Below are 26,069 nucleotides of genomic sequence, written 5' to 3' on the forward strand. Positions count from 1 at the left end.
ACAGCTTCTCTGCTCAACCTGGGCCAGGGCCTCCCCACCCTCCCAGCCAGCAATTCCTTCCCAATATCCCATCTAACCCTGCCCTCTGGCAGTTTGAAGCCATTCCCCCTCCTCCTGTCTCTCCAGACCCTTCCAAATCACAGAGAGAGATGGTCCCTGCTGGGAAGGTCTAAGCCCTGGTCCTAAAAGGATCATTGGAAAGCTGAGGTTAGGACGTGGGAATTCCAAACCACAGCTCCCAGTTGCAGACCACCCATCCCTAATCCTTGCCCCGAAGGTTGGAATGGCTTTAAGCTTTTTTGGCAGCTCATTAAACAGACCTCAGTCCCCAGCAGGTGATGATGGGACTTCTCTGGTGCCCATCCTGCAGCAATTCCAGAGCAATCCCACGTTGGGAAAAAGGAAGCAGCAGTGAGAAACTGCACCAACATTTGATGCTGAGCACCTAAACAAGTCCTCCATCCCCACCCCTGCCCTGACTGACTCCTGGGTCCTTCTCTCTGGCCACCAGCAGGCACCTGGAGCAGCTCTTGGGAGAGGTTCTGGATGGGGATACAGGGGCTTAACCCAACCCACCACATTTTTGAGGCTGCATTTGGGGTGAGCTGCAAAAGGAGGGCCTGAAGTTACCCCTTTGCAAGAGTAGACTCAGTGACAAACCCAGCTGGAATTTGCAAAATAATGTGTTTAACTGATGCTTTCCCCCTTCAGTCCTTGGTAGATTCTCACAACAAACCCCTCCCTTTTTCACTCCCATCTTTTCCCAGCCCCCACGTAAGGCCAAAAAGAAACGGGCACTTGGGAACACAGGAAAACAACCAGTTCTCATCAAGCTGAGGCTCCTGCTGACATTTGGCTCCATTTCGGGGCTAGAAAGTGGAATTCCTTGTGTTCAGCCTTCTAAAAATGATAAAAATGAGGATCCATCCACCCATCCATCCACCCATCCAGCCATTCCTCCACCCATCACTGTGGGATTTTAAGGCAAAGAGTAATCATGGTCCTGCCAGGGTGAGGTGGTTTCCTCAGGGAACACAGAAAGGCTGTGGAAGGGAGGGGGGACATCCCAAACTCCACTGAGTCCAAGGACTGTGTCATTAGGAGCTCCCACCTCCTCCCAACAAGGACTGGAAGCTTTCAGACCACACCAGCATCCAAAACCCCGCAGAAGGAGCTCTTTTTTCCCCACTTGGATCTGTCTAACCACCCAGATCCAGCCCTTTATTGACGCTCAAGTTCAAACCTCCCTCCTCCTGCAACAACAAAGCCTCGGAAAAATTCAATCTTATCTCCCCAAACCACTCCAGCTCCTCACTCCTTGCATCCCATCTCTCCCTCTCATCATTAACACCAGCATTCCCTTGAAAAGGAGGATGGAGCCTGGATTAAAAGGAGCACTTTAGCTCCCAGCAACACTCCCTTGCTCTGCCCTTTGAGTTCGGATGGGTTTTGTTGTTGTTGTTGTTGTGGCTCCTGCATATTTTTATTTTTATTTTTTTAATCAACCACAGGGGGCTGAATGGCTGAATAAAACCCAACTTCCCACCTGAGCCACAGCTGCTCTGCCCTGAAAACCTCAGGGAGTTTCCATTTTGACCAATAATTATGCAGGGGAATCTTTTATTCCTGGGAAGGGGGGGAAGGTGGAGAGGAGGAAGGAAAGCCTTTGGAGGCACCGATTATCTCCTGAAGGAACTGCTGAGCACTCCAAGTTGTTGAGCCAGAACTTCTGTGGACATGAATCAGCAGAGATCCTTCATAAATGTGGGGATGAAGAGCTAGGAATTTTCCTGGGAACTGGAGAGTTTGGGTGTGGATTACTCCGATGTTTATTTATGTATCACTGCAATTCTCTTTAATTTGGCTTTTGGACTTTTTTTGGAGTGTTTTTCTTCCTTTATTCCCCCCCTACACCTGCATGATGGAAATCATCCCTTTTGCTTGGGATCACATTTCTACGATTTAAATTAATCCCAGGACAGCAAACTGGAATTAATTAATAAATCCTCCCGCCCTTGCCAAGCATTCCGAGTTCCTGCACTGCTGCTCTTCCCAAAACACCGACTCCAGACTCACAAAGCTGAGCTTTATTTACCTCGTTTATGCCAAGTTAGACTTTCCAGATCACCTCCTCCTCCTGTTTTCCCTCTCCCTCCTCCTTATTCCCGTATCTTAAAGCTGCATCTCATCCTGGGGACCTGTTTGAGCTCCCTGATTTCATCCCTCAACGGGATATTTCCCTGCACGTGCAATAATTAAAGGAAAACTCGTCAAACATCTTTGGAGAGCTGGGGGCTCAAGAAGCTGCTGCAATTTCCCCTGTCGGAGTCAGAAAATTTCAGTAGTATAAAAATTACTTGAAAATAAAGAAATACTTTAAGTAAATATACAGGTGTCTGTATTTTTAAATTAAATATCTAAGTCATAATGTTACTTTAAGTAATATAAATATTACTTGAAAATAAATAAGTATTTAAAATAAATATACAGGTGTCTGGTTTTAATTTTATATTTAGTTAAATATCTATTTAAGTAATAATGGTACTTTAGGTAATATAAAAATTACTTAAAAATAAAATTTAAAAAATATACAGATGTGTATTTTTAAATTAAGTATATATTCAATTAAATATATATTTAAATAATAATGTTACTTAAATTACTTAAAAATAAATAAAGATTTTAAACTAATACACATGTGTGTATTTTTAATTAAATATATATTTAATTAGATATCTATTTAAACCATAGTATTACTTTAAGTAATAAAAAAATACTTAAAAATAAATAAATATATAAACTAAATATATGGGTGTGTATTTTTATAAAAATAAATATTTAATTAAATATTAATTTAAGTAATAATATTACTTTAGGTAATACAAAAATTACTTTAAATAATAAGTATTTAAAATTAATATACAGGTGTGCATTTTTAAATTAAATATATAAGTAAATATATATTTAAGTAATAATAGTATTTTATGTAATACAAAAATCATTAAAGATAAATAAATATCTAAAACTAATATGCTGGTGTGTACTTTAAATTAAATACATTAATATATATTATTAATTTTATTTATATTTATTCGTTATAAATTAATTATATTTATTAATAATTAATATATTTGATTAAATGTTTATTTAAGTACTAATATTACTTTCAGTAATATAAATACTATTTAAAGATAAAAATATTTAAAATTAATATACAGGTGTAGTTTTAAATTAAGTATATATTTATTAAATATATATTTAAGTAATAATGTTACTTTAAGTTATAAATATTACTTGAAAATAAAAATTTAAAATTATTATACAGATGTGTATTTTTAAATTAAATATATATTAAATTAAATACCTATTTAAGTAACAATATTACTCGCAGCAGTATAAAAATGACTTAAAAATAAATCAATATTTAAAATAAACACACAGGTGTGTGTTTGACACAACCACCTCTGGGCAGTGCAGGGTGTAAAAACCTCCTGAAAAGATTTTAAAGATGGAAAATATTCTGGAAAACCTGGATTTTGGGTTGGATTTGGGGAAAAGCAAACGAAGTTAGAAGGGAAAATATCAGGGATATTCGGAGGAAAGTTTTCAGGATCACTCTCCAGGCCCTGAGGTCACAGCTTGGAAGGGGAAAAAGAGGGAAAATGAGAGTGGAAATAAAAGGGAATACACTGGGAATATGTAAAATACAGGATGGGATTTCAGCTGCTCGATTTGGGGTTTTAGGAGGTGCTGCTCCCATGGGAACAGATGGACAAGGAAAGGACCTGGAAACAAGATCCCAAACTCGGAGAGATCCAGGGAAAACTGACAGGGATGTGTTCGTGGAGACATCGGATCCAGAGCCTGAAAGGGGGAACTGTGAGGGCCCTTCAGCCATCCCAAGGTTAGAAATCCCAGGGAATGATGATCCCACCCAAAGTTAGAGATGCCAGGGAATGATGATTCTCCTCATGATTAGAAATCCCAGGGAGTGCTGATTCCACCCAAAGTTAGAGATGCCAGGGAATGCTGGTTTCCACCAGAGGTTAAAAAGCTCAGGGAATGCTGATTCCCACCCAGAGGGAATGCTGACTCCCCTCCCAAGGTTAAAAATGCAAGGGAATGCTGATTCCCCCAGGGTTAAAATGCCAGGGAATGCTGATTCCCCCACCCAGAGTTAAAATGCCAGGGAATGCTGATTCTCCCCAGGGTTAAAATGCCAGGGAATGCTGACTCTCCTCCCAAGGTTAAAAATGCAAGGGAATGCTGATTCCCCCCAGGGTTAAAATGCCAGGGAATGCTGACTCCCAAGATCAAAAATGCCAGGGAATGCTGATTCCCAGTCCTCAGCGCAGAGGGACCAGCATTAAAAGGTTTTCCCTCCTTCTGGAGTGCAGGGATGCTCCTCTTCCTTTCAGACTTCATTAATTTCCCGGCTCAGGATGGCTGAGAAAATCTGCATTAAACTCTCCCTGACAGGCCCCCCGGGGATAACCTCGGGAGCAGCAGTTCCTTGCTCTTCAAGGAGTGTGAGGAGTTCATTCCTACTTTAAACTGAGGACGAGACGCTTTCCCAGACACTTAGAAAAGTGTGGAATACGAGGGATCTCCCCCAAAAAAAACCCCACCGCTGTCACCCATTTTTGCCCATTAACCACCGGCTTGAAGCGGGGTTTTCAGATTTAATCGCCCGAGCTTAAAATCCCTGTTTTCGACTCCTTTGTTTCCCTCTGCCCAACCCAAACTTCCCACAAAGGAACGATTCCAGCCCTGGAATGGCTCTGACCGTCATTCCAGCTCGGTCAGCACTCGGTTTTTGCAGGGGTTGGCTCTGCTAAAACCCGATCTTTGCTTACAGAGCAGATCAAAACCTCCTTTCAGCAGCAGCAGCAGCTCCCAAGGAATTGTGCCTGGCAGCATTTCTCCAACAAAAAGATGGGGGAATATTCCAGACTTGGAGCCTGGTTTAAGAGATCCGGGTCCCAAAAACACACCTGGGTGTTTTTATCAGGTCAGGGGTTGGTGGGGGTTGGTGGGAAGGAAATGTGTGTTTTTAAGGAAAACTCAGGGCTTTGCCCAGTTTTATGCTGAGCATTGACATGCAGATTGTTGGGGTGGGGAGCAGAAGCACAGAGATGCTCCTCGTGGAAATCAGGGAATTTTTTTGTGGTTGTGGAAAGGCAAAGACGGTGATTAAAGAGCTCAGGGCGCGTTGAAGGGCGAAAAATTCCAACCCAAACTCCAGTGGCACTGGAGAGAAGCCCTAAAAACCCTCCTGTGATGCTCCCACGGCACTGGGCTTCTGCTTGATTTCCACACCCAGCTGGTTTTACAGCTCCCAGCCTTGTTTTTCCAAAGCCTGTTATCCCATTCCCCACATTTCTTCTGGAAAAGTGTGCTCGGAACTCTCCAGGGCTCCAACTCTCCCCTCTCTGGTCATGACTTCTCCTTCCTCAGAATTGTCTTTTCAACTGTGATTTTTTTTCCCTTGGAATATTCAACAATCTCTCAGCTGAGCTCACCAAGCTCAAAGGAGATGCAGAAACCAGCTCTCCACACTTCACTTTCCTAGGAATTATATTGAGGGTTTTGAGGAATTCTTCTGTGGCTGAGAGGAGAAGGATCTTTTTATAAGACAGTGGGAGAAGCAAAGCCAGCCTGGACAGATCCTGAGAGGGATCAAGACGGATTTGGGAAGGGAAAATCCACGGAGACGCTGGGACAGCCCAAAAATGGTACAACAAATACGGATGAGGCTTGTGGTGGCCTCTGATTGTGGACATCCCCAATCTGACAATATCTGGGGGGAAAAGATGGGTCAAATTCCTAGGAAATGGAAGGGCCTGTACTCAGAGAGGCTCAAAGAAACAGCCCAAGGCACTTCTGAAAATAAACAGCCAAACCCAGGCCTTTATGTAACAAAATGATTTTGCTGTTGTTGGTCGATTTATTTTGGTTTTGGTTTGATCAGCTTTAATAATGACCCTGCAGAGCTGGTCTTGCTCCCCTCCTGCTCAATCCAGAGGGAAAAAAAACGGGGAATTGAGGAATTTCTCCTTCCCAGACACCCAGGGGGTGAGGCATTGCCCCACTTTTCAACTCAAATCCATTACAGCTCAGGATGGGACCTCATTTCTGACCTGTAGCCAGTTATTCTGGCTGGGAGCTGCAGTGACCCTGGCAGGGATTTTCCTTGGTTTTTAGGAAGAAAAACACCTTTTGGATATATATTTTTTTTTTAATCCTCTCCTGAACCTGTTTGTCATCAGGAGATAAAGTTGGAGGAATTCAGACTCTGCAAAGAGCCCAGGCCAGGGATGACAAGAATTGTGAGGCTCTGAGTGATGTGCTGGGTGGTTAATGAAGCCATGCAGGAAGCCTGACATCTTTGCATTCCCGTTGAAAGAAAATAATAATAATAATTTGAGGCTGTTGAAAAGCTCTGGCAGAGCTGGAAAACGCCTCTCATTTACCCACTGACACAAAGCAGCCTCTGCTCCTGCTGGGCTGCCTCTGCTTTTTGGAAAGATCAGCCTGGGTTTGGTTGATCCCTCCTGGAGATGAACCCTAAAATCACCCTAAATCCATGGCTCTGCCACCTGTATCCTCATTCCCAGGCTCAGGAGCTCTTCCAAGCTGTGTCCAAACCACCTTGGCAATGGCATAGGGCAGAAGTTGAGGCAGGAGGGCATTCCTGGCCTTGGGATATCCCAGGCCCTTCCTGCTAAGCCAGGAACAAATCCCAGCCCCAGCACACACTCTCAGTTAAGCAGCATCTCTGAGCAGGAAGGACAGCAGGGGATTTGCTGTTCCCATCCTCCTGGCCTTGTCCCAGCCCTTCCTCCCTTTGGCATCACATCCTGCTCTGTCAGGAGCACTCGAGTTTTTTCCAAAGAGTCAAAAAAAAAAAACCCAGGAGAGGAATTCTGGAGCAGTTTTGGTTGGTGAGACAAAACAGAGTGTGCTGGGCTTTGTCCTTCCCTTCTGCTCCCCTTCCCCTTCCTCTTTTCCCTTTCCCTTCCCTTTGGAAAGGTGCCAGGGGAAGTGGCCAGGGGTGGAAGAGGAGGAAGTTTTGCAGTGGGACTCAGCTGGGTTGTTCCTTCCCTTTAAGCTTCAGATTAATTTCCTAAACGGAGCCAAAAAGTGCTTTCCTTGTCTGTGCAGGGAGAAAAACATAAATAATGTGACATTGGGCACGTTGGAGGACTGAGGCCACTCTGGAGCCCTCACAAACCCCCTGTCCTTGCTGTCAATCCCAACCACAACTCCCACAAGGATACTTGGGATGGACCAGGCCCACAAGAGGTGACCTCACAGAAGCTCTTCCAAAACAGCACGTGGATACTGCAGACCTGGGTGCTGGGAAGCAATGTGGATACAAATCCTCGAGGGAAGAAAATGCTGAATTCTATTTGCCATCCATCCTGTCTCGTAGGACACAGAGCTTTGGTTTGCAAGCCTGGGGGGGAATGGTGTCCAAATCCACATCCTAGGGATATCCAGGGTGTTTGGAGCCACTTGGCTGCTGTCCACACACAGACCTCAGAGGGACAAGGCAGCAGAGAATTCCAGGTGATGGGCTCAGCTCGAGCAAACCCACCCAAGAGCTGGATCCACAGCAGATTATCTGGTTCCAGATCCAGGATCCATCCTCCTTTATGGCCTTCACTCTCCAAGAAACCTGTGGGAAGCTCAAGGCCCTGATGGGATGAAAACACCCTGGTATTTTGGAAGATGCATTTTTCAAGCTCTGGTGGGCAATTTCATCCCAGAATCTGTTAATAACATCATAGAATCGTGGCATTCCAGAATGATTTGGGCTGGGAAGGACCTTAAAAGCATCTCATTCCACCCCCTGCCATGGGCAGGGACACCTTCCACTAGCCCAGGTTGCTCAAGTCCCATCCAATCTGTCCTTGGGCAGGGTTAGGGGTGTGTGTCCAAATCCATATGCCAGGGAACACCCAGGATGTGGAGGAATAACCTGGAATAACCCCCCGTGTCACCCATGTTTACAATTTACACTGGGGGTTTCCTGTGTCTTGGAAAACTGCTGGAAAAGGTGATCTGTGCATCTTCCCAGTCTAAATGTCAGCTCTGCACTGGCAGGGAGAGGGACAAACCACTTGTTTTTTCCTTGCAATTTTTTCTCCTGGAAGTTTTAGCCTGGGAGCAGAAGGAATCCCTTTTCCCGATTTCTTATTTTTGTCCTAAAAATAGAACTCCTCTGACTTGGATGTTTGGGACTGGATGTAAACAAACAGAGGAAAATTGCTGCTGACAACCCTTGTAAATCTGTGTTAAACTCAGTGTCTCTCACTTGTTTTCTCCTGGCATTTTTTTCTCCTGGAATCTTTAACCTGGGAGCACAAGGAATCCCTTCCACAGCTGTTCACTTTCCCTGATTGTTTTTCTAAAAATAGAACTCCTGTGGCTTGGATATTTAAATCCAGGGACTGGATTTCAACTAAAGAGAGGAAAAATGCTGCTGACAACCCTTGGAATTCCTGCTACAGTTTCCAGAGCCAAGGCTCGGGAAAAGGATGGACAGAGGTGGATATTGGCTGGCCCAGGGCTCAGATGAGCAGGAATAAGAGCTGTGGAGCCAACTCTGGGATTCCCTCATTTTCCCTTTGGACACGATTTCAACACTCTTGGAAAGGAAGTGTCCCAGTTTTCCACAGATCCTTTTTCTGCTGTCGGAGGGAAATAATCGAGGCCGAAACAACTTCCCCCAATTGTCTCTGGTTTAAAGCTGAAACCACGCCAAGTTGCTGCCTGGGAATTGTTCAAACAGCTTTAGTTGCCCTTCCTGAAGGCCAGGATTCCCAGGAGGACCTTTCCTAAAGGCCAGGATTCCCAGGAGGATGTTTCCATTCCAGATGGTCCTTGGGAAACACAGTCAGGGCCCAGCCCAGTTCTGACCTGAAGTCAATCAAAGGGGTATTCCCAAATTTATCTCCCCCCCTGGAAATGCCTGTAAGGGTTATTTTTAACACTGTAATAGTAAAACTCCCTATTTTATATAATTAACCCCCTGTTTTTAACCCTCAGAATAAAAGCCAAGCAGAAGGCAGATATTTCCCCCCAAAAAGACAAAGTTGCTCCAGAGGATCCAAAGACATCTTTTTCCAACCCAAACCATTCCAGGATTCCATGATTCTCTGGTTCCATCTTTTGATATGTCAATCACTTGCTTTTCCAGCGACCTCTTTCACAAGCTTTGGATTTACTAGATAATTTCCTGCCTGGGGGTATGTATGGATTAAACCAATAGAAGTTCAGCCAGGAGTTCATCCCTGTCCCTGTCAATGCTTGTGAAGAAGCAGGAGGTCAAACCAACTTCCCCACCCAAAACTCTGTGCCCCTGTATTTCCTGTGAAGATTATTTTGGCTGCTCACCCAGTTGTAACTTGGCCTCAGAGAGCCAAGAATCACAGAATTGCAGAATCATGGAATTATAGAATCATAGAATTATAGAATCATAGAATTAGAGAATCATAGAATTAGAGAGTGTTTAAGTTAGGTTTAAGTTGGAGGGACCATTATAGGTCATCTAGTCCAGCCCTGCCACGAGCAGGGACACCTTCCACCATCCCAGGTTGCTCCAAGCTCCGTCCAACCTGGCCTTGGACACTTCCAGGGATGGGGCAGCCCTGGAGGTGCAAACAGAGCCACAAGAGGCAGGGAAGCTGAAGAAGTCTTAGGACAACCAGGTGTTCCCTGTCCATGCTTTGTCCATTGAGGAGGACTTAACCCTCGGCAGGTTCTACCTCAAGACCAGCCTGTTCTTTCCTCAATTCCTTTCATCACCATCTGCTGCCCCCAGAGTGGTCCTCCCGCATCCTTGGCATGTTCAAAGTGACACCACAGCAAGAAAATCCACCCTGGGGGAGTCCCTGCAAGTTTCCCTCTTAATGGAATCATAGAATGGTTTGGCTTGGAAGGGACTGTAAAGATCTTGTTCCACCCCCTGCCATGGGCAGGGACACCTTCCACTATCCTGGGTTGCTCAAATCCCATCCAACCTGGCCTTGGACACTTCCAGGGATCCAGGGGCAGCCACAGCTTCTCTGACCAACCTGTTCCAACGTTTTCCTGGCTCTGTTGACTCTTTCCCCTACACAAAAGTGGGTTTTTTGCCTCATTCCATGTGCAGATGTGCCCGAGTTTATCCCCAGGGAGCCCCATGGCCGAGGCCGCGCTTTCGTGCGTCCTCCCTTTCATCCCCACGGGGAACCCGGTTCATCCCACGAGTGCTTCCACATTAATGCCTAAATTAAGGTCTGCCTGCACCAACAGCCGACAGGGAGCCCAAAAGAGAAGAGGGGAGATTGATTTTGTGCCTATTTTAAGCGCCCTGGGACTGCCGATGTTTATTGGGAAGAAGTCAGAGCGGGCGAGCAGCGCCGACGCTCCGGATGAAAATGATACAGGGAAATACATCTCTTTTATCATCGAATTATAGATTAAAACAGGAATCAGGGGGGAATACAGAAACATATATCTCTTTGTGGAGGCTTTCCATAACAATCACCATAAAATAACGTAGCAGTTACCTGACAGCTTAAATAAAGATGGGAGCTGAGGCTCCTATCTGCACATTTATCTCCTCTGATCCAGACAGGGTAAAGAGGCATAAAAAGCTGGATAATCACATCTTTCCTGCTCACCAGCTCCCAAACCAGAGGCAGATTTTATACTCAGTTACTCCACAGAATGTCAACATTGCTTGAAAACAAAAGCACCGTGAAGGAACACTTTTTTTCCCTCCTCCTTCCCTCTTTTCTCTCCCGTCCTTCACTCTTTTTTCCACCTCCTCCTTCACTTTCCCCCCCCTTCCTCCACTTTTTTCCCTCCTCTTTCACTCTATTTTCCCTCCTCCTTCCCTCTTTTTTCCTTCAGTCTTTTTTCCCCTCCTCCTTCACTCTTTTTTCCTTCGGATCTGCATCACTTTCCTGCCTACCTGGGAAAAACATAAGGACCTGGATTCCTCCATCTCCCTCCACACACCTTTTCTGCTGTGAACTCCACTGACTTTCCCCCCAGAGATCAACACCAGGAGCTCCCTTTTCCAAGGCAAATTCCCCCTCAACCTGTGGGATCTGAACATTATCTGAGTCTTCAGATGAAACAAGGCCAGGTTGGACGGGGCTTGGAGCACCCTGGTCTGGTGGAAGGTATCCCTGCCCCTGGCAGGGGGTTGGAAGGAGATGATCTTCCATGTCCCTTCCCACCCAAACCATTTCACGATTCTCTCCAAAATTATTGGGGGTGGACAGGCTGACAGACAAACACAGGATTCATTGTCCCAGGAAACCAGAGGCAGAAGAACAACATCATTAACTTATTTACCTTCAGCTGAATCAACTTATTAATTCCTACCAGCCTGAAGGCTTTTCTCCAGGGACACCTGTATTTGGCCCCTGGATTTGTTAGGAGAAGACAGAGTTCTTGGCACTTGCTTGAGGAGACAGGGAAGAATCTTGGCAGCAGCAACCCACACTGTTTTTGGAAAACATTCATTTTTCGAGTGCCAGCACAATGGAAGGTGACAATGAGAGTGATTGTCCACAGGTGGCTCAGAGCCAACCCCTCAGGGAGGTCACACCAAAGCTCCTGCTTTCCTCACCTCCATCTCCAGGGAGTTCAGGGCCGGGGCTGAGGGCAGGAGTTCTCATTCCTGGGAGCAGGGAGGGTTTGGGAGGTGGGGAGGGTGAAATGGGGTCTAAGGAGCCACAAACAAGGGAGCCACCTCTCCAAGTATTAAGGACAGGCAGAGCCCAGGGCCTGCCCAAAACCATCACCCACCGCTGAGCCACCTCCCATCTCACCATCCAATGATCAACTCCACCTTTCCATGGCACCTTCAACATGGATGTGGGATATATGGCATGCAGGGAAAACGAGGAGTGGGAAAACTTTGGCCCAGCCTGGATCCCAAGTGCAGCGGGCAGCAGCGTGACCCTGTGCCTACTGACACTGTCCCTGTCCCAGGGGCCACCCAGCCCCCTGGTTTAGCTCAGGGACACCTCCAGGACCTGCAGATCCTGCCCCATTTATCCCTCATGCCCACGACTCACAAGCTTCTTGAAAACAAATCCCTCCCAGCCTCAGGCCCAGCTCCGACTGAGCTGCTGTGATTTCTCTTTCCATCAGAAATGAGAATGGAAAAACAGCCCAAACATTTCCCTCCCAGCCCTCCAAACTTTTTCCCCTCCCTGCCTCCTGCTGTTGCTGTGCCCCCTGCCCTCCAGGAGCGTGACTAACCCTCTCCCTCCCCTTGCACTGTTACCTCGCAGGTATTTATAGAGCTCGTGTTCTCTCCTGTGCCTTCCTTCCCTTTTCAGCTCTGGGTATAAGCAAAGAATCCTCAGGCACCTCTCACGTGCCTCATCCTTGCTGAGGTGGTGCTCGAGCCAAGAAAAGGCTTTGCCACTTGGAAAGGACACTTCAGGCTCTCCTCCAAGAAGCTCCTCGTGGACTTGTTCTACCAACACACGTCCCTGACCCCTTGCTGGCTCCATGGAGGGGGGTGTGAGTTTCCACACACCTGCTTTAGGAAAAGAGGGGGTTTATCTGTTCCTGAGAAATCAGTCAGAGCCATCGTGTATTTCATGTTATCTCACTGCCACTGTCGGTGTTTTCTGCCTCCTGAGCTGGGAGCAGCAGGGAGGGAGATGAATGTGAGGGGTTGAAAGGGATCGAAGTGAAAGCTGAGGAAGGGGCAGTGCCTGCAGGGAAAGGGTGGGCCCAAATCAGTGAATTGATCAAATACAAAATGCTGGTCCAAATGCCCCAGAACTACCTCCTCTTCATGTCATTAAAACTCCCTTAATCCATGGCATTAAACTCCCTTCCCCTTCAAAGCAGAGCAAACCCTGGCAAACCCACAGGGTTTGTGGGATCTCCTGTGGTACCTCCAGGAATTGCCTGGTTGGCCACGGCCAAAACCCCCTCAGGGATTTTTAATGGGGGTGACAATCAAATTCCCATCACTCCTGGGCACTGTGTGGCCTCTGTGACCCCCAGTAGAGCCACCAAGTCCAGGTAGGTCCAGCCATCAGGTCTGTAAAACAACTGGGAATCTCTCACTGGACTGGATTTCTTCCTTCCTCTTTAAGCCAAGGAAAAACGTGTTCCTTAGGAAAATTTGGGGGTTGCAAGTAGAAAAACAAGGCAGTAAATGTTTTAATCTCATTTTCTTTCCTTTCCTGTTTTTTTTTAGTTGGATAAATTGGAATGATGGTTCCTTGGCTGCTCCCTCCATCACCAGGTGCTTTCATGGAAAACAAGAAACCCTGGTGGCTTAGGCTGGGCTCATCTCGCTGAACTTGGAGTAAAATCAAGGAAAAATCTGAAATGACCACCTTGATTTGCTTTGTAGTCCTTGGAAGCAACACCAATGTGCAGAGAGGGCAAATGTCCCTTTGGAATTGTCACCAGGATTTGAAGGAAAAGCTCAGGAGAGCAGGTGAAAACCAGGTGTGGTGGTGAAACCTTCCATCTCCTGCTGGGACCATCCCTGTGCCAGTGTGTGGGTAGAGGAAAAATGGGAAACAAATTCCATTCCCCTTCCTATCCAGGGTCCCTCTGGGAAGCCCATTTTCTGGTGGGTTTTTTTTCCTGAATAAAAGCAGGTGAAACAAAAGAGAAACATCTGGGCCTTTTATTTCAGCCCTCGTTTTTCTTCCCCTGGAATTATCTTTAATAAGCATTTTATTTTCCCCCTCTCCATCCTTTATTTCAATTTTTACTGTCCCTGATTTGTCACTGTTGTTCCAAAGCCAAACTGCATCAAAAGCCCAGTATTTTATTTTTAATGTGGGAAATGAGCTTTTGTTTTCCAACCTGCTCTTCCATCAGAGATTTTTGCACCTCCTCTCTGGGGCACATCCCCTGAATTCAACCCCTCTGGCAGAGCACATCCCTCATCCCAGGGCAAGGCAGGATCACTGATCCCTGCACAGGGAATATGGGAATGTTTTCAGAGCAGATTAATCCCTTGAACTCAGCTTCTGACTGAGCACCCGAAACAAGAGCTGGGTGTGTTGGAGGCACAGCAAAAAGCCACGGTTGCTCCCGAAATTTGGATCCCTGCTTGCCACAAACACCATCACCCTGGTTCTGCCTCACAGGAACTTCTCTTCCCTTAAAAATATCCTTATTTTACAGCGTGGCACAGCAGAAACAGCTGCTGTAATTCCTCATCCCACAGGACAACATTCAACCCACAGATTAAACACTTTTTTTTTGGGGGGGGGGAGGGTGGAATTCACTGGATTTCTTTTTGCTCTTTGGGGGCTTCTTTTTTTTTGGTCCCTGTGTTTGTCAGTTTGTTGTTTTTTTTTTTTTTGCTGCAGCCCTTCCATTCTAATGAAAATTATTGCTCCTGTGATACCATCTAAGGACCTCAATTAGAGATCTGCACCCCCTGGAGTCAGGTACTTAATTCCTGCCAGGCTTCCCAGCTTTCCAGAGCACATTAAGGGTCGGCCTGGCTGGGTCTGGAGGGAGGAGGGACTGAAGCAATAGCAGGAGAGGGAGATAAATTCCCATCATTATTCCCAGGGGGGTGGTAGCTCTGTAAGTTGCTTTTCCCAGGATGTGTGTCCACACTCCACGCTGATGGATGAGTCCCTGAGCTGTCCCTTCACCTGCATCCTCTCACATCATCCCCTTTTGCAGGCAGGAGAATCCAACCCTTGGGGTTTCCCTGGATCCAGAACATCCCTCAGAGCTTTACAGTCCTGCACTTTTCCTCCTCCCAGCTCCTGGATTCGCCTGCTAAGCTTCATCTGCATCTTCTGGCCAACCCCTCAGGAGCCTTTTCTCCTCTGCTTCAGGGAGAAGTTCAGACCAGAATCAGCTCAGGACCTTCTCCAATGTCTCCCTTCCCAAATTTCTGGCCCTGATGGAAAAGTCTTGTAGTGCAAGTTTAACAAAGTTCCCGAAACAGCAGGAGAGCTTCCAAGGCTGTATCCTAGAGGAGGTTCCTCCTCTGCATTTCTTTAGTTTCTCCCTCCAATTAACATCCTAAATGATCACAAACAGGGGATAAAATTTCTAAGGGAATGGGGAAACTCAGGAAATTCTCTGGGAATGTGGCACCCAATCACCTTTCAGGAGTTTCTCAGGGCAGCACTCGTGGTTTTAAGGTTTGCTGAAGCCTTCAAAGCCTGGCGAGTCCCCAGGTGATCCCAGCAGCTTCCCAAAGGGAAACCTGCTCTTCTCCCTTCCTTGAAGTAGCCAGATGTTGGCCAGGTTGAAGTCAAAGCTTTTCTGCATGGAATCATGGAATGGTTTGGGTTGGAAGGGACCTTAAAGACCATCTCATTCCACCCCCTGCCCTGGGCAGGGACACCTTCCCCTATCCCACATTGCTCCAAGTCCATCCAACCTGGCCTTGGACCCTTCCATGGAATTATTTAGGTTGGAAAACACCTCTGAGATCGTTGAGTCCAATAATTTCCCATTTTTGCTGCATCAATTCCCTGCCAAAGTGTGAACCCACAGTCTGTGCCCAAACCTGGGGGTTTGGGGTGCTGAGGGCTTTGGTACCACCACCACACCTCATCCACTGGGAAGATGGTGTATTCCCCACTCACAGCTCGAGTTCTTCCTCATTCCACCTCCTGGCAAGGCAGAGAACACGTTCCCTGGGAGGTTTTTACGGCCTGTGAGCACCCTGAGCACTTTTCCCCCAGGGGAAGGAAAGCTCTGCAGGGACGACTCCAAAAGGTGAGGCAGCCCAAGGTGAGCATTCTGCCTCTTCAGAAGCCTCTCAGCACCTCTCAGGGGTTCTGTTCCCTCACCAGAAAAACAAGAAACAAATGTCTTGGGAGGGGAGGGGAATAAAAATGTCCCACGAAATTGCTGTGACTATCGTCAAATCAACCAAACCCCTGCAGGGAGGAGCGAATTCCTCACTCAGGTGAACTCAGCCCTTCTGAGGCCTTTCCACAAATGCTTTTGATTCATTCCAAAGCCTCTCTAATCAAACAGGTTGTCCTCACCCACAGCCTTTGTGTGTGTGGATTTGTGTCACCTGGTGGCAGGTTTTGAAGGTGCCTGGTGCTGTGCACACCAAATATCAGGGGGGAGCAGGGAACAGCAGGGGAAAAGGCACAGAACAGAACAATCACAGAATTATAGAATCATCAGATCATCAAATCACAGAAGAACAGGCTGGTTTGGGTTGGAAGAGACCTTAAAGACCACCCCGAGCCGTGAGCAGGAGCCCCTTCCACCAGGATGAGCAAAGGGACGGGAAGAAATTAAAGTTGTAATGACGGTGGAGGTGACACTTATGGGGGGTCCAGATTGGGCAGCAGAGAAAAAAAAAATAAAATAAAATAGAGCAAATAAAACTCACTAAAGGCTGGAACAGTAACAGGAGGTGAAGTGAGAAATTCAACCCCCTTTCTGATTGATTTTTGTCACGTTCCAATGGGAAGGACCACGTGAGCTCTGCGCGAGTGGTGGTGGCACAGACACCAGGTCTGCTCCAAAAAATCTCCCAGCCATCATCCAGGTGAAGGCTGGAGCTGCCCTGTGTTTCCCTGGCTCTGGTGGATCCAGGAGGATGGGATTCCCCATCTGCAGAGGCACCAGCCACACTCATTTGCTTGAAGCAAAGCCTGATCTTTTTGCAGGGATTGTGTTTCAATTCACCACCTCTTAAGGCCTCCTGGAGCTCTCCTGAGACCCATCCTGAACTTCTGCTGGGTCCAGTTCGGCTCTGAGGCTCCAGGACTCCCAGAGTTGCTCCTGTTGCTGCCCATCTGAAGAGCTGAGCACTTCCCACAGGCACTTCCAACCCTTGTGGGGTCTGCAGACATTGCAGGCTCAACTCCCTGGGGGCAGAAAACACCTGAAACACGTGAGCTCGGTGTCTGCAGCAGCACAAACCACCTGCAGTTAAAGCCCTGCAGCTCAGACAGGAACACTAAAGCTGAGTTTTAACTCCAGTTGTGCTCTTGGCCTTCGGTTTTCCACCCTACAAGTAACAGGAAAAGAGGAGGAAAGCAAGACCCACCTGTTTTTGAGGCTTTAACTCACAGCCCTTCAGCAGCTGGAGCTGTTTAAAAACTCCCATCCCAAAGGCATCCTGGACAATCTGATCCCCCTTTTGGAAGAAGCCCCAGGAAAGCTGTCCCATCACAGCCCAGCTGCCTGCACTTTGTGTGTCAGAGAGCCCCTTCCACCCCCCGTGTCAGCGTGGGGAGTGCTGCTGACAACTCTGCCACAGCTCTCAGGGAGGAATCACAGGCAGGATTTTCCAGTTGGATCCCATCAATCAAAGCCACAGCACAACTGGTCTTGTTGCACCTGTCATGCCAACCGCTTCCCAGATGGATTTGGGAGAGGAAGAGGGAAACAGAACCGTAGAATCATTTCAATCGGGAAAGGTCTGCGAGGTCATCGAGTCCAAGGCCACCACTGCCCCATGTCCCCAAGTGCCACATCCCCAGGGATTTTAAACCCCTCCAGGGCTGGACAGCCCTTCCCAGGAAGAAATTTCCTCTAATATCCAACCTGAGCCTCCCCTGGCACAGCTGGAGGCCGTTCCCTCTCCTCCTGTCCCTGTTCCCTGGGAGCAGAGCCCAAGCCCCTCCTAGCTCCCCCCTCCTGTCAGGGAGAGTCCAGAAGGTCCCCCCTGAGCCTCCTTTTGTCCTGTGGAGGAAGGAGATGGATTCCCATGGGGGGGAGGAGAATGTTTTCAGGGATGGGGCAACCTGTGCCAGGGTTTTCCCACCCTGACTGGAAGAGTCTTGCTTACCAAGGCTTACTTTGCTTGCACCAGCTCTGGCGAGATGCAGGAAGATGCCTGGGAATATCCACGAGGATAAAAACCTTTCCTCACCCCCACCCAGCTCTCTTGGGATCAGCCCCAAATCCTGGAGGACTCCCAGGGAGATTGAAGTGTGATGTGACCTCAGAAGGTCCCTGTTTTTCCTGAACACTCATTTTTCCTCCCTGTGGCCATCCCAGCTTCTCCTCTAGCCAGGAAAAATGGAAGCTTCACTGATGGAAACTCTTCCTGCTCTCCATAAAACAATCCTTGTCCTCCACCCTCTTTGAGCAGCACAAACCCCTCCTGGACACTCAACCCAGTCCCAACTTAGTTTTCCTCCTTTCCCACCTCCAGGTGGGACCAAATGCCCATCCACAGCTCCACTTCCCACCCCCTTCTTCAAACTCCTCCTCTCAGCCAGGATGTTCCCCTGGGAATCCAATCCCACCAGAGCCACGTTTGAACCTTTAAATCCCTGATGGACAAAGAGCTGAAAGGCACCACCTGAGGTGGTGGAATTGTCCTCCCAGCTCTTTTCAGAATTTTCTTCCTTTTGATTTTTTCTGGTGAAATATGTTTTCCCCAAAAAAAAAAACCCAAAACAAACTCCCTTTCAATTTGTCCTCTTTCACTTCTGGGCTGAGAAGCAAGAGGTCATTTATATATATTTTTTAAGGAAGCAGAAGGAATATGAAGTCCACTAGAGGGGAAAAAAAGATATAAAAATGAACGAGTCTTGTGTGGAAAATGATGGGAGGGCATTTCAGGCCCAACAAAAGTCGCCTGTGAAAATTGCCAGGAGAGCAGGGGAAGACATTTCTGTCTTCCAAAAGCAAAATGAAACGCTGTTCACAGTAATTCATACCAATTATTAGCCTTAAGTAGTACTAATTTTTACCCAGCTGTAATTACTATTTAAGGCTCCAGAGCTCTGGGGAAAAAAAAAAAAAAAGGAAAGAAAAAAAAAAGACATTTCTGGATGTGGGAAGATCTTTGCAGAGTGTTTTGAGGGCAGCCTGTTGAGGGAGAAGTTTTATTTCTCCTCTGCACCGGCACGGGGAGACATAAATATCCCATTCCTATTGATGCAAATAACGGATTGCTCCTGTCAGAGCTGCCAAAGCCACTAATTTAGGGAGCATTTCCCTCTCTCACATGCACAGATGCATTTTTCAAGAGGGTTTTTTTCCTTAATGTTTTGCTCATCCCCCCTCCCCAGGATCTGAGTTCCCAAAGCAGGTGAAACAGCCCCCAGCTGATCTCTGGTGTTTGGTTTCATCCCATGCCAGGAATTATGGAAATGGTTCAGTGAAGGAAGAACTTGCCAGGGAGGGAAAGGCAGCATTTGTGGGCAGAAGAAAAGCCAGATGGAATTTGGGGACCCAGCTCTTCGTCCCAACAGTCCAGAACTGACTCTTGGTCCCATGGGGACTTCACAGCAACCTCCAGCTTCCAGCTCTGCCCAGAGTTTCCTTCTCCTCCTTTAACTGTTATATTGTTAATGCAGGGATTGATGTGTCCTCTGAGAGCTGAGTGCTTTGGGGGTGCTTACAGGTGTAAAATTAATTACATTAACGATATTATTTATATTTACCTCTATGAGTGCTTTCTAGAGCATGGATTTTCCATAAACTCTTCCTGAATTCCTCACCACTGTTCTGAGAGGGGGATTTTTAGCCAATGCCACCAATTCAAGCAAACATCAGGGGACACCATGGCATCCATGGGGACTTCACAGCAACCTCCAGCTTCCAGCTCTGCCCAGACTTTCCTTCTCCTCCTTTAATTGTTATTTTGTTAATGCTGGGATTGATGTGTCCTCTGAGAGCTGAGTGCTTTGGGGGGTGCTTACAGGTGTAAAATTATTTCTGTTAATTATATTCTTCCTATTCACCTCTATCAGTGCTTTCTAGAGCATAGCATTTTCCATAAATTCTTCCTGAATTCCTCACCACTGCCCTGGGAGGGGGTTTTTTAGCCACCCACTCAAGCAGATATCAGGGGACACCACGGCAGCAAAATGAACTTCCCCAAAGCCACGTCCCTGTCCCCAGCCGTGTGCTCCCATTCTGTCCTTGCTGCTGGCACTGACATTCCTGTGGCTGCTGGAGAGACGGGTCAGGGAGCTGATCTGGCTGAAAAGAGCTCAGGGAAAATAAAAATAGGGTTCCAAATCTACTCTGGGTCACCCTGAGTGCCTGTGCCACCAGGGAGCTGGGGATGAAGGGGCAGCAGGAGTTTTCCAACCAGGCTGGATGGTGGGGACGCTGCAGTTCCACCTCAGAGATCACCCTGATCTCTCCAAGCCCTGCCTCCTGCACTCAGGATCATCCCAAAAATGCCAGGGACTCACACACACCCCCATGAAGCAAGGAGCTCACATGGTTGGGAATGGAGAGGATGGAGCTGGGAATTGCCAGGTTTGCAGCTGCCACCTCCAGCCTGGCAACCCCCCCCAGTCCCTGCAGGGGACATCTAAATGCCCATCCACGACAGAAACATCCCAAAATTATCTGGAGAGCAGGCTGAGGGTGTCCAACAACCCCCTGCTGTGCCTGCAGGGGTCAAATGCCAGCTCAGGGATGAAAAAAATCCTTCTGGAGACCTCAGGAGGCCAAAAGGTGAAGAGAGGCTGATGGTTTGCTCTGCTTGGGCTGGAGGTGATGAGTGTATCCTAAAAACACCTGGCCCTTGTTCCCAAGTGCTTTGCTGACCCTGGAAAACCGGCCATTCGCTCCTGTCTCCAAGTCCACTCTCCCTGGAGGAATCAGCCAGGCTCCCAGGCAGTCCATCAGGCAGTCGATCAGGGAGGCATCAATGCAACCGCTTGGAAAACGCAGCCTGAGGGACCTGGACTCCCACCCAGAGGTCCTGGGTAAATCTCCAGCTCGGAGGGAGGCTGAGACCTCCCCCAGCCCAGGGCACAGCCCCTGAGGGGCACAACCATCCCAGCCCGGGGCACGTCCAGCTCCCAGTGCTCCCCAAACCCCAGGAGCAAAGCATTCCCCGGCTGGAGATGGTGCCTCCTGGGGGGTCGATTTCGCCTCCCTCCCCTCTGCCCAGCCTTGGGGACTTGGAAGAGTTGCTGCTGCTGACATCTAGTGACAGGGAGAGCCGGCGAGAGGAATCACCTGGAGCTCTGACAAAGCCTTTGCCACCGAGGGAAGATCCTGCTCGGGGGGTCTTTCCCGGGAGATGGGCTCCCAGCAGGAATGCTGCTGGGGCGAGCCGCGGCGTCCCAGCCACTTCCACGGATCCCAACACCTCTTCCTCGCCCAGCGCATCCCACTCGCTGCCTTCCCAAGAAACCTTTCCCGGTCTGTGTAAGGACAGGCTCGATCTCGGGGTTGAGAAGCACGGGGAGGGGAGGATAAAAATCCCGCAGAGGGAAGTGTCGGGGAGGGGAAAAAATCCCCCAAGGGGAGGTGTCGGGGGGGACATCCAGGCAGTTCCCAACCACTGTAGCCTCTTCACCCACGGCTCTTTCTTCCCGGGAATTCCGCGCAGGAGAAGCGTCCGCTCGGAGCTAAAGGAGAAGGAGGATGCGAGCGGGATGCTCAAAGCTCGGGAGCTGCAGATTTCCCCGCGGTACCCCACGGAGGTCAGCGCCTCCCGGCCACGCCAGTGGAGCAGGGATGCCTTTGGAGCATCCACAGGGATGGATCTGGGGTCCTTAGTGCGAAAACAAAGCCCTGAGGAGGGCTCAGTTTTGGGGGGCGCGAGGAAATCTGCAGCGGGAAGCTCCGAACGGACACGCAGACACACACCGGGGTCGGGTCGGTGCTCAGGACACGGTGCTGTGGTGACAGCGCCGTGACAGAGCCGAGGCTGCCCCCCTCTTCTCCCCCCGCTACCCCCTGCCCCCCGCAAAACCCCGACATTTTCCAACCTCAGCATCACCGCGGGGCTCTGCAAAACCTGCCTCCCCCCTCCCCAGCGCGACCCCTCCGAGCCGCTCTTCCCGAGCAAGAGATTCCCCAATTCCCGGGGTAAAAAACCGAGCCGTTCCCGCGGCAGACAGGACTATCCGGAGTGACAGGAGAGAGCGGAGCAGACAAGGCAAAGCTGCCGCTCGCAGAACCGCGGAACGGCTTGGCTTGGAAAGGGACCTTCAAGCCCATCACCTCCCACCCCCTGCCACGGGCAGGGACACCTTCCACTAGCCCGGGTCGCTGCAAGCCCCGTCCAGCCCGAGCTCGGCGATGCTGCCCCAGGGCTTGTCACCGCTGCCGGAGAGCTGGGGAGGGTGAAACCCCCCCCGAAATAAATACCCACCGCAAGCCACCCCCAGCACGAAGTTGTCCCCCCGCGGCGCCGCTTTACTCACCCAGCAGGACCAGGGTGCAGAAGCAGAGGATGCCCCTCATCCTCCCGCTCGCCACGGCTCGGCCCCGGCGACTGGGCTGGGCTCGGACCCCCGGGCCGGCCCGGCGCGGCTCGGCGGTGCCGGAGGATGCGCGGAGGGCTGGGCAGGGCGGGAGGGATGGAGGGGAAGGATGGAGGGATGGATGGATGGAGGGAGGGAGGCGGCCCCGCAACCCCGGCCCGGCCCCCCCGGCCCGAGCGCTCACAGCGGCCCGGCCCCGCTCCGGCCCCGGGGCATCCCCGCGCCGGGCACCGCGGGGGCTCGGCCCATCCTCCGGGGCTGCTCCCGGGATCTTATTTTTTAATTATTTTATTCCTATTAATTAATTTTTTATCTTCTTTTTTTTTTTTGTCCTTTTTTTTTCTTATATTTTTATGGGGTTTTTTAATTTTTTTTTAATTTTTTTTTCTTCCTTCTCGCTCGGCAGCAAAAACTTCTGGCGGCGGGCGAAGCTTCACCGCCTTCCCCGGGTCGCCCCCGCCCTGCCGCGGCCCCGTGGGGAGGGGCTTGGTGGTCCGGCCCCCTCCTCCCTCCTCCCCGGCCCCGCATCCCTGGTGTCCTCCCCGGCGAGGAGCATCTCGTGGTGCTGTCTCTGGGACACGCTCCCTTTCAGCCTCTTCAACCCCAGGGTGTTCTCGTGCTCCCCCGGCAGGGTCTCGGCGTCCCCCACCCCTCCAAACCCTTCCCATCCAGATGACAGACCAAGCCCCATCCCCTTGGGACCCGTGTCCCGATCTCGGCTCTCTGCTGGCAGTGCCACAGCCCTGAAGTCCTGGGCGATGTCCCACCACCCTTCCCAGCCATGACACCTTCCATTAATTCCCCTGCGCCGGGACGACCTTCCAGTTCTCCTCCAAAAACCTCCGTAAATCCGGGTTCTGATCTCCCACAGCTCTCCGTGCAGCTCCCTGCACCCCCCTGCCCTGTGGAGCACTGCTCCCTCACCACCATTCCCGGTGCTTCCCCCACCTCCCGGCACTCCCCACCTTCAATCCCCATGACCCAGCAAGTGACCCTCTTTTGGGAAGCCAAACTGGCTCCTGAATTTTTCTGATGAGGAGGGAGTAGCATTTTTCACTCCATTTCGTGCCTGGAGACCCTGAAACACAAAATGCAAAGTGACACCTTGGGGTTCCCCCAGTAATGAACTGACTGATGGAGCAGGAAAAGCCTCATTGCCAAGGCAGCATCCTGTAAATGTGAGCACCTCTGTTCCTCCTCCTAACACAGGCTTGTCCCTTCCCTTCCCTTCCCTTCCCTTCCCTTCCCTTCCCTTCCCTTCCCTTCCTTCCTTCCCTTCCTTCCCTTCCCTTCCTTCCCTTCCCTTCCCTTCCTTCCCTTCCCTTCCTTCCCTTACCTTCCCAAACCTTCCCAAACCTTCCCTTCCCTTCCCAAACCTTCCCAAACCTTCCCAAACCTTCCCAAACCTTCCCAAACCTTCCCTTCCTTCCAAACCTTCCCAAACCTTCCCAAACCTTCCCAAACCTTCCCTTCCCTTCCCAAACCTTCCCAAACCTTCCCTTCCCTTCCCTTCCCAAACCTTCCCTTCCCAAACCTTCCCAAACCTTCCTTCCCAAACCTTCCCAAACCTTCCAAACCTTCCCAAACCTTCCAAACCTTCCCTTCCCAAACCTTCCCAAACCTTCCCAAACCTTCCCAAACCTTCCCTTCCCAAACCTTCCCTTCCCAAACCTTCCCCTTTTTGTTCATCTTTTCCCTCCATTTCCATCCCTTCCCTTTTTGCTTTCCCTTTTCCCTCCTTTCCCCCTCTCCTCTCCATCCCTCCTTCCCCGTCTCTCATTTTAACTCCGGGGCTCCTCTGATGATCCCGGGAAGCCCCAGGAACACTTTTCCCACCCTGCAGAGCCCTTGGATATTCCCAGGGAGAGCTTTTCCCCCGCTGCTGGCTCAGGGATTTTCACTAAACAGGTATCGAAACGCTCTGGGAAGGTTTGTGTTCTGTTTTTTCTTTTCCTCTGGAGCTGTTCAGGGTTCTTAACTCCCATTTCCTCGCGGCGTCACCTCATTAATCCTCCAGCAAGTTCTCCAAAACCAGAGGAGTTGCACTTATTTTTTTTCACAACCTAAAACAGGGCAGGGAAATAATTCATACACCTTGTAGGTGTTGCAGATCAAGCATAAAACACTCAAGAAAATAGGTTTTTCTCTTATATTTTTCCCCCTTTTTTTCTTTTTCTCCTGGCAAATCAAAAAGGAAAAGTGTGATCCCTGCCCTTCCTCCCTGGCCTTCCTTTCCTTTTGAAACCTTCCAGCAGCGTTCCAGGCTGGAACTGTTCGTTTAACAAGTTTCCTGGTCCTCTGTCAGACTTGAAAAGTTGTAAATAAATAAATGTCTCGAACTGCTGCATTTCACACCCAAAAACGAGCATCTCCCGAGCTGCTCAGTGGGGGGAAAGGGGGAAAGAAAGTGTTTAATAAAACCTCATTCAGAGTGGGAAAAAAAAATAAATCTTGTTCTGGAGCTGGTTTTATTTTGATTTCTTCAAGAAGAGTCTGATTATGTTGAAGCAAATCTCAAAGTGAAATAACACTGAGCTGCAGGTGAAACATCAGCTGGGAAGCCAGGGAAGTGATTGGATTATTATTATTATTATTATCATCATCATCATCACCATTACTATTATTATTAATTATTTTGCAGCTTCTTTTTTTAATGTTCTGTTTTTGAAGGAGCTGTTTGTCCAGGAGGGAGGAAAAAAAATATCACTGGATCATATGTGAGGTTTTGTGAGTTTGGGGTTTTTTACAAATAAATAAAAGGTATTTTCCTTGGAAAATGCCTTTGCTTCCTTCGGGATTGAGATGTTCTCGGGGCCAAAGGGGGTGGGTTTAGCTCAGTGTCCCACCTCCCACTGGGAAAGATGGGAAGTGGGGATTTGCTTTCCCTGGCACTTTGTCCTCTTTTTTTGGGGGGGATCTGGGCATGAGGAAAACCTTTCCAGTCGGGGAATCTGCATGAAATTCCTGCATCCACACGGGCTGGAGCTGGAGGGAAAACGTGGAGACCCCCTTGGTGTCCCCTCCTGGGGGCCAAGGACAAGCTACAACCTCCCCCTCCAGACAAGGGGAAGCTGCCGAGGAATCCGTGCTGTGAAAGCCCCAGTTCTTCCTCAGCTGGAAGTGGAAAAAAAAAAAGCCATCAGGAAGGTTTGGAAAAGGGGAAACTCCGGGAACAGCCACCCCCAACACTTCCCATCCCACCAGGGAGGCATTTCCTGCCTTTTCTCTGGCTGGGGAGGCACCACAAGGGCCGAGTGTTGGGAAAAGCCCCCCAGAGGAGACATCCTGGAGATGCCGCGGAGAGAGAGAGGGATCATTGTTCCCTGCCGCCTTTTTTTTTATGGGATCTGGCCTTTTCCCTGATCCCGGCCTGGGTGCTGAGACGAATAAAGCACAAACCGCTCCTTGCACGGGCCCCTCCTCGAATTACCGGCTCCCTTTTTTTTTTTTTCCTTACAAATGAGGCAAGGTGGGAAAAAACCATCCCATTGTTGCTCCCGTCCGGGAAAAGCCGCTCCCCAAACGACACGTGGAGCAAAGGCGGTGAAAGGAGGGATTGTTTGGGTGAATCCATGGAGAAATCGCCGGGCAGGGAAAGCAGGGAAAGTGGGATGATTAAAAACAAGGCGCTTGGGAGAGTGAAAGTGGTTCAATGGGGAGGGGCTGGGACACGGGTTGGAGAGATTTCCTGGGGAAAATTGCGCTGGGCGGGACAACATTCCATGAAAATCGGTGGTTCCAAGTCCAAAAAATAGCCATTAAAAAACAAAACAAAACAAAACAAAAAAAAGATGGGAAAACTGTGGACTGCCACTGTTCGGGAAGTGATGAGGAATTAAGAGGATTGGTGCAACGCAGAGAAGTTGGAAAATAGGGAGGACTATT

The 26,069-nt window shown here is 49.1% G+C and overlaps 1 protein-coding gene across 2 annotated transcripts in view; it reads right to left on the reverse strand.

Moving 5' to 3' along the window:
* Positions 1-22,532, reverse strand: part of GFRA4 (GDNF family receptor alpha 4) — a 63,626-nt gene extending 41,094 nt beyond the window's left edge. For both annotated transcript variants that reach the window (XM_050321061.1, XM_050321062.1), the window contains exon 1: positions 22,125-22,532. In XM_050321061.1, the coding sequence (XP_050177018.1) occupies positions 22,125-22,164 (40 nt within the window). In that variant the 5' untranslated portion in view covers positions 22,165-22,532. The remainder of the gene's footprint in view (positions 1-22,124) is intronic.
* Positions 22,533-26,069: the final 3,537 nt, after the last annotated feature.

This window comes from Myiozetetes cayanensis, unplaced genomic scaffold, assembly GCF_022539395.1.
Source record: "Myiozetetes cayanensis isolate MyiCay16 unplaced genomic scaffold, myiCay2020 scf26, whole genome shotgun sequence".
Lineage (NCBI taxonomy): Eukaryota > Metazoa > Chordata > Aves > Passeriformes > Tyrannidae > Myiozetetes > Myiozetetes cayanensis.